Source organism: Talpa europaea, assembly GCF_964194135.1.
Source record: "Talpa europaea genome assembly, chromosome: 11".
NCBI classification, from domain to species: Eukaryota; Metazoa; Chordata; class Mammalia; order Eulipotyphla; family Talpidae; genus Talpa; species Talpa europaea.
The window spans coordinates 23,979,226-23,988,158 of record NC_140078.1 but is presented as its reverse complement, the minus strand read 5'-3'; the positions used below and the strand labels follow the sequence as shown (position 1 = coordinate 23,988,158).

The 8,933-nt window shown below is 38.3% G+C and overlaps 1 protein-coding gene across 4 annotated transcripts in view; it reads right to left on the bottom strand.

The window, feature by feature from the left end:
• Window positions 1-7,086: 7,086 nt before the first annotated feature.
• MCM8 (minichromosome maintenance 8 homologous recombination repair factor) overlaps window positions 7,087-8,933 on the bottom strand; it is a gene marked incomplete at both ends in the record, with an annotated part of 28,598 nt that continues 26,751 nt past the window's right edge. For all 4 annotated transcript variants that reach the window (XM_084247567.1, XM_084247570.1, XM_084247568.1 and 1 more), the window contains 2 exons: window positions 7,087-7,179; window positions 8,451-8,640. In XM_084247567.1, coding sequence (XP_084103693.1) covers window positions 7,087-7,179; window positions 8,451-8,640 — 283 coding nt within the window. The remainder of the gene's footprint in view (window positions 7,180-8,450; window positions 8,641-8,933) is intronic.

Genomic DNA, 8,933 nt, shown 5'->3' with positions numbered 1-8,933 from the left:
AGCAATTACTTTTCACCTAAAGTGTGTTTACTGTAGCCAGTGAGACAGGGCAAGCTAGGGTTATTAGGCAGTTTTAGGGACAGTGCAGGAGGGGACCTCTGAAGAATTTAGGGAGGCTTCAGAGATAAGGACAACCAAGAAAATGTAACCAATTCCACTGGGAAAAACAAACATCTTAGGACCACAGACAATCTTGTTAAGGATGGTCCTGGTTTTCTTCAGGTGATAAAGATAAGGTATGGAGATGCTCTCCTGGAAGACTAGGCCATAAAGATAAAGATGCAACAAATGGGGAAAGACAGACCTGTTAGATAAGGAATGTGAAGATCCCCCACTCAGTAGCAAATTAAGTGAGACAGCCGAGAACTGACCAATCACAAAGAGACTGGTAGAGCTTTAGAATAATCAGGGAAAGAAAGTGTATATTCCCTGAGACACGACTCTACTTTGGCTTCCTTGCCCCTCCCTGGCCTGGGAGTCCCACTTTATTTCTGCTCTTTTTCTCAATAAACTTTTTTCTTCTTCTAAACAAACCTGCCTTTGCTCGCTTGCTTGCCTGAGCGTCTGCGAAGTTCCTGCTGCGGCTTCGTGAGACACCAACCCGTGGGGGTCTAGTGGCTGGGGCTCAGCGCTGCCCTGCAGCCTGGAATCCGTTCCTGGCTGGGAGACTAGGCCTGACAATTCCGCTATCACCAGGCTATAAGTCATTATAGGGGGGAAAGGATGTCCTAAAGCTAATTCCATACAGGCTTTGTGGACTCCACCCCCACCCCAGGCCAAAGCCAAAGACACTGGGAACTCCAAATCCCATCACCACCAAAGGGAAGGTGGCTGGGACCTGAGGGTGCAGTTAAGCAGCCAGGTTGGTATAAGCCAGACACGTGGGCTTTGGAGGGGGTCCCCCATTTTGGCTCTCCACCAGCTAGTAGTGTCCGGCCAGCTCTGAGAGTGCCTTTGGGTTTCCAGGTCGGCGGATCGGGTAGGACGCATTAAAGACTTTATTTCCCTATTTTCTCCCTGAGTTGTACATTTTCCTTATTTCCTTTTCTCTTGTAAATAAACCTTTTATTAACCTTTTGTGTGTGCCTATAGTGGAGTATTGATAAGTCCCTTTCAAGCGCGCAGGTGAGGACCCACAGCAGACAACCCATTCAATATCGGGGCTGCCCTATAACAGCTATACCGTTTAATCCTCCCATCAGTTTGGTTTTTTTTAAAAGATTTATTCATTTATGGATACAAAAGCTGGGGTACAATGCCAGAGATGCAGGGGGTGAGAGGATTCACCACAGAGTGGGGAGCAGAGCAGGCAGACTGAAGTACGCTGCTGAGGGGAGCAGCGGGCGAGTCAGGAGAGGTCTGCCGTGCCATGTGGGTTGCTCCCTGGCCAGCTGGGGATCAAACTTGTGCTGCAGGGGCTGAGGATTGCTTCATATTGCGGTGCTTAACCCCTTGCGCCACCAGGGAGGCTCCATCCTCCCATCAGTTTAGACAGGCTCCATTATTACTTTACTTACGAGAAAATGAGAAAACGTAGAGGAATACCCAAAATAAGAATTATTTCATCAGCTGGTTAGTGTACCAGTTTTTATACTGTAATTATACTATATTCATTATACATACTATAGTAATTATATGTAGTAATTTTATACATTATTCTATTGACATAGTTAGAGTATTACATTCACTAATAATGCGGTGTTACAAAACTTCACTGAATTGTGTCAATTTGAATTTGAATGATTCCAGCTGCCTCACCACTTCCCCCCAGGCTTGTCTGTGATGATAGACCCACCATAAAGCTGATTTTAAACTTTTAATTGCAGTGTTTAAAAAAGGGAAATATATATTTGAACATCATTATAATATCAAAAAAGATCTTTGATTTCTTATGCACCTATGGAAATACTGATATTGAAAGAAAAATTAACTTTTTTGTACTAGCAGTATAAAAAGGAAAAATTTTTAAAAAATCATGTTGTAATCAAACACAATTAGACACATGGAAAACATCAAAAGGGGTTGAGCTAATGTAGTCCAGTCTCTCCTATCCTTTATAGTCCTGAGTTACCTGTATCCATTCTTTCCATTCTTCCTAATTCAAGACAATTTCTCCACTGGTGTTTCAGATGACTCTGATCTGATCCAGAGGCAATACGCATACCTGCTGAGTGAGTGCTTCCCATGGTCAGGCTCCACACACTGCTTGCTACCATCACAGGGTGCCCACATCAAGGGCTGCGACTCACTGCCACTCAGCTCTGTCCTCCATCAGGTCTTAGAAGTATGATCACTCCAGCAGGCTTAGAAGACTTAGAATAAATACATTTGAATTCCAAGATCACAGCTTTGCACCAAACTCTGATTCTTCCTGCCATGTGCAAATAAATTCAACACTAATGCAAACTTTTTCCTTTGCAAATTCTAGAGACCTTGACATCATTTTGAGGCTGGAGGAAACATCATGAGGTCACGGGCCAGCATCAGAACGTATGACTTTCATCACCAGAGAAATGGTGACAACGGTGGGCTAATTGTTGGAGTTGTCAGGTGCAGATGAGGGGCCAAACTCAGCCTTCTAAGGCAGAAGGGAAGAGTCCTGTGCAGTCCCATGGTCTCCATTCCACCTGTGATGTCCAAGCCCCTTAAGAGGGCTATTGGGAAAGGGGTGGCATTGAGCAGCCATTTGGGGGGCATTTAAAAGGAAAAAAAGGAAAGTGGGTTTGTTCTGGTCATGGGAGCTGCTGTGGAAGGCAGATGCCCTCCTATGACACAGGCAGCAGGCCTTCAGGCACCCAGTGCCTGAAGGTGGGGATGGCCTCAGCAGCAGCAGCAGCAGGCGGCTCTGAGACTCCCTACTGGCTCCTGTAGCTATAGCTCCACCTGTCACCATGAGTCAGAGCCTTTTTCTCCCTCTGCTTTGTTAGTTCTCTCTCACCCCTGTTAGCCAGAATAAATTATTTTATTTAAAAAAAAAGAGAATTTCTCATTGCCTCTTGAGATTTTTCTTTGCTACAGAAAGTATGCACTACATCTGTCTCTAACAATTGGCAGTAAGTACATTACCTTACTTGCTTTGCATGTTTTCTCTATTGTTCTGGTAGGTTTTACATATATTCCTTATGGTATCTGCCTAATCTTTCCTTAAATTTTTCTAAATTTAGTACACAATATACAATATGTAATTATTTCTTCGACCTTTGTACTATCAAGGTATAGTCATCTAGTTTTATTCAGGACCATCAAGAATAACACCTTTGCCTGAGCTCTTCACTTGCCTTCTTGTCTGGAGATAGTCTTACCTATTAAAATTTATCACATCATTAAACTGTGAAATATTATTCATGATTTTCTGATTAAGATAAAATTTTAATTGTGTGTTTTGGGTTATATTGCAATATATGGAATCACATTATAGTGAGTTGTCATTTTAAAAAATAGAACATTCCCCAAATTGTAGCAGATTTCGTTGTGTTGTTTTCCTTTCAAAATTAGAGGAAAAAAAGCCATGATATAATGAAATCCACACTTATAATATAGGAAATGGGGGAGATGGTTAAATGATACAAACTTCCAGTGTTAGATAAATTAAGTCCTAGGGGTCTAGTAAACAGCATGGTGATATTATAGCATGTACTTCAAAGCTGCCTAAACAGTAGATCTTAAATGTTCTTACCACACACACAAAAAAGGTAATTATATGAGGTGATGGAGGTGTTAACAACCTTAGTGTGGTAGTCATTTCCCAATATATAGTCTTATCAAATAATAGTAAACAATGTTATATGTCATTTATAGCTCCATAAAGCTGGAAAAATACAGTAAACTGCATATATATCTATTTATATATAGATATATTGGGTATTTTTGGTTTTATTGCCATATATGTATATGTATACACACACACATATATCTATTTTTGAAATATATACTTTTTTTTTGAAAGCCAACTTTACTATGTAGTGCTGATAGTACTATTCGGTCTTTATAAAGTAGAACAGTAAACAGTCTGGCATTTTGGCCTAAAGGATAATGACAGCTCAAAGGTTACACTAAATAGTAACAGAGCTTCCAACAAACCATTTCCTAACATTTTAAGGAGAACACCCAGCTATCAGTCTTTGACCTCATTTTGGAGACCGTGACAGATTAATCTGGGGTGAAGGACGAAGAAAATGTGAAAACTCAATAAAACAATTCCAGATATAATATACTTGGATACATAAAGTAATAAAGAAACAAAAGAACATGAAAAGGATTGTAAATAATTAACCTTGAATAACCAGTTGACTAAGTTCCTAAGTTAGTGCTTTGAAAGTACAGTGCTAATAACAATAGCTGTTAATATCTACTGTGGGCATTACAGTCTGTCTGGCCCCTTTGCCTTCAGTGATCCTTTGCTGAGGAAGTTATTACAATTCTGCTTTCAGAGGGTAGTATTGTCTTGCCACTTTTATGCTTTCCTTGGTAAGCTGCAAAGCGCTGAAAGTCTCTTGCTGTGCTGATTATCAATACATCTTACCTCTTCACAAAAAACTCGGAGCCCGCTTTCAGACTTTTGAAAATTGTGTAACCCAAATCATTCTTTCTCACCACTTCTATTTGAAGCATAAGGTTTGTGTTTTTCTTTTTTGAAAGAAAATTCTATCCCAAATCTATAATAAATATTATGTCTTGATAAACTGCAAATGGATCTTATATAAAGATTAATGATTGGAAGTTAAAGCAAACCAGAAAAATGAAATTATTTCTCTGGAAATTAAGGTGAGTTAAATCTTGTAGGAGTGAGCTACAATTACTGACATTAAACCCAACTAGTAACCTAAATAAGGCACATTTTTAAGATAAACTCATGCCATTCGCAGCAACGTGGATGGAGCTAGAAGGAATTATGCTCAGTGAAATAAGCCAGAAGGAGTAAGAAAAATACCGGATGGTATCACTTATAACAGGAAGAGAGGGGAACCAAATAAGACATCAGTGTAAAAAAATAATAACAGTGGGCCTCCCCGGTGGCGCAGCTGTTGAGCGCTGGGTTGCGAAGCTGCCCCGCAGCCTCTGCAGCGCCGGTTCGATCCCGGCTGCTCCCCGGCCACTGGAGGAGGGTCCCACATGGCGCGCAGACCTCTCCTGCCGCCCGCTGCTCCCCTCAGCAGTGTACTTCGGTCCTTCTGCCTGCTCTGCTCCCCGCTCTGGCTCTGGTGAATTCTCTCGCCCTCCCGCACTTCTGACTGTACCCAGTGCTTGTATAAATAAATAAATAAATGTTTAAAAAAAAAATAAAATAAAATAAAAAAATAATAACAGTACAAAACACAACAAAGCAAAAACTGACAATTACAAACCAGAGACACACTGCAGGGAAGAAGGAGGGAGAGGGGTGAGAGGGAGGGAGGGAGGAGCACAGGGGACTGTGGCGATGGTGCACGGGTGCCTTGGGGAAGGAGATTCTATGGGGACTCAATCTGAGGGGGTGGGGTGAAGCAAATATTGTCTAAAAAATGTAAAAAATGATAAATGTTAAAATTAAAAAATGTAAAAAAAATAAGGCACGTTTTTAAACCATCATGATAAACACACCACCCAACACCCAATAACAAGGAATAAAGTGATTGGATTTAGTCAAAACACAGGTACGCTGGAAGTATGGTCACTGCAGCAGGCTTAGAAGACTTAGAATACATTTGAATTACAAGTACTGATAGGGCCAAATTCCTTAGGACTTGCAAAGATTAACTCCATCTAAACTCTACAGTTTAGATTACTCAAGTTATTATGAAATCTAAACTAATTCTTTTGTCAACTTCTGGTGCTGACATTTCATCCTCCCTAAGAGAGTATTGGTTTTACTAGAGTATGTGAATAAGTACATCTTTAGTTCAGAATTTTTATATGGCTTGTTATTGTAGGAACTGTTGGGGGAAAGGCTGCCCTGAATAAACACAAACAGGGTTGTCCTGTAACAGAGCCTTTGAAGGAAATAAAAACACTCACAAAGGTGAACATTATCTACATACAGGGCTCATTTAATATTTTGATCTCCTCTTCCTTTAGTAATACATATTTCTAAAAGCAATGGATTTTGTCATTATTTACATATGATTTGCTTTATTTGCCTCCTTCCTCTCAAAACTTCAGTCTTATTTTCCTTTTCCTTATAGAGAACCCTGTTTTAATGTTATTATCTTAACTGTCCAATCCATTTCAGAAGTCACTAAATTTTAGAGGATGTAAACACCTTCGCATCCCTCTTATATTAACTATAAGAAAAGCAAAAGGTTGAACAAGAAAGAAAATGAATGTTTAATACTTACAAGGTTCTAAACAGATTTAACTAAAATGATGACATCTAACTATACTGGAGAGAAATGGGTAAGTGTGTATGTATGTAGAAAGTTTGAGAACAACATTCTTACCTTCTATATAATTAATTTTTAAAACTGAAAACTCTAGAATTAGCAATACTAGTCTGTCCTTGAGATAAAATGCCAGTAAATGGGAAAACAGATGAAATCAAACCAGAAAATTACGGAATATGGAAGAGTGGGAGAGAGGTTGGTTTTAATATAAACCTTGCTCAATTATTTATTTAAAATGGGTATATTAATAATAATATAGAATAACATAGTAATAATATAGAATAACATAGTAATAATATAGAATAATATAGTAATAAAGAATAACATCTGTAAAAAAATTTTTAGTCAATTAGATATTAAACAAAATATGTCAATATAAAGTACTTCCAAAGTTTTTGAAATTGAAAGTTAGTTTCAATTTATTTCTGAATGCTTTCCCAGATGATTTTTCATATACAAAACTATAAAAAAGAATAAAGGAGGTCAAACACAAAACTATAAATAATTTTAAATTAGATCACTTAGATAAAATAAAGTAACAATTTAATTTTAGCTTTTTGGAGAAGTTGCAAAAAAATATATGACTCACTTTTTAAATTAGTTCAACGTTCTTATATCACTTTTGGGATGTTATTTTTCAGACTTTTTTAAACTTTGCAAAATCTTTATTACCAAGATGACTTTAAACTGTTAATAAAGCCAGGAGGTTCCTGGGTTGGTAGTCTTTTTACATAGTTTGAAGCTGGTAAACCTTTGGGCCTTTTTTCAAGAGGTAACCTTGGTCATTTAGTGATCCAATAAAATTTTCAAAATCAGCAACCTGGAAGAAAATAGTACAAGTGTTAACCTATTAAGTAATAGGCAATGATATTATTTTTAAAATTATTCTCTCAAATAGTAATGCATAACCTCAAGTTTCTTGGGCAAACAAAATTATTTGTAATTCTAGAAAATACTGCCTATAGATTCTAGAGCTTTGAATTCCATAATGCTGAGTTAATAATAAATGGAAACTGATATACAAAGAATCTTATGTTTGTTTTAGCTTAGCTGCAAAACAAAAATTTGACAAGCTCTTGAAATTAAGTGGGCAGTTTTTCTTTTTTTAAAGATTTATTTATTTATTTATTTATACAAGCACTGGGTACAGTCAGAAGCGCAGGAGGGTGAGAGAATTCACCAAAGCCAGAGCAGGGAACAGAACAGAGAGACTGACGAAATACACTGCTGAGGGTAGCAGCGGGCGCAGCAGGAGAGGTCTGTTGCGCCACGTGGGACCCTCACCTGCAGCTGGGGATGGAACCTCCGCTGCAGAGGCTGCGGGCAACTTTGTAGCCCAGTGCTCAACCTCTGTGCCACCAGGGGAGGCCCTAAGTGGACAATTTTTCATATAAACTGTTTTTACTTGTTTAAAATGCTATTATATCCATTTTCACTAAACCTGTTAAGTAAAGCAGGTAGAATTGTGTACATTTAACAAATGACACTGAGGTTCAAAGACATTAAGATATCTTTTCCACAAGGGATTATCAGAAAAACATGGAAATTGACTTGCTATAATGTTTTCTTCTAACTATTAAGATGCTAAAAAATCTTTTGAAAAGAGGTAGCTATGAATTTTTTAATAAAAACTGTTTAAGGTCTGGGCAGTTAATCTTATAGCTTAAATAAAACAAGCTTGTGGGCCTCCCCTGGTGGTGCAGTAGTTGAGCACTGGGCTGCGAAGCTGCCCGCAGCCTCTGCAACGCTGGTTCCATCCCCGGCCGCCGGCGAGGGTCCCACATGGTGCAACAGACCTCTCCTGCCGCGCCCGCTGCTCCCCTCAGCAGTGTATTTCGTCGGTCTGTCTGTTCTGTTCCCCGCTCTGGCTCTGGTGAATTCTCTCACCCTCCCGCGCTTCTGACTGTACCCAGTGTTTGTATCAATAAATAAACAAATGAATAAGTAAATAAACAAGCTTGTGTTTTTAAATATTTTAATTACAACTTTTCAATTTTTTTAATTCAAATATTTCAATATTTCATATTTTGTACATTAATAAAGACCTCCTGAAAGTATTTTAAAAAAGATTAAATATTTGGCATATCATACCTGAATGTTTAGCTCTTTGGCAATCTGCCGAAGTTGATGAAGTTGAAATAAATTATTGTAAGTTCTTTCGGCGATGTTGTTGAGAGCAGAAATAAATCTTTTTGCTGTTGACCTGTTGCTCATTCCAGAACCATGTTGGGATCGCTCAAAATTTAGGTTTCCAAACTCATCAGAATAAGTTCCTAGCATGCTTAATAGGAGGGTAAGAAAAAACAGTTAACCAATGTGGTGTGGCTATAAAAGTTTTTCCGGGTCTCTGGGTCATGGCTATAAACACAGCCATGAGGCTCACATAGCAAAGATTTACACCTGTAATTACTGAGTAACTGTTATAAAATTCATGATGGCATAGACTATTCTGGACAGTTACTCCTTTTAAGAAACTTGTGATTTTAAAAAGAAAAATGCATAAAAGTATAAACTTGACAGTCTACAATAAAAACAACTGGAACATTATTTTTGATTCATGAAAAAATGAAATTC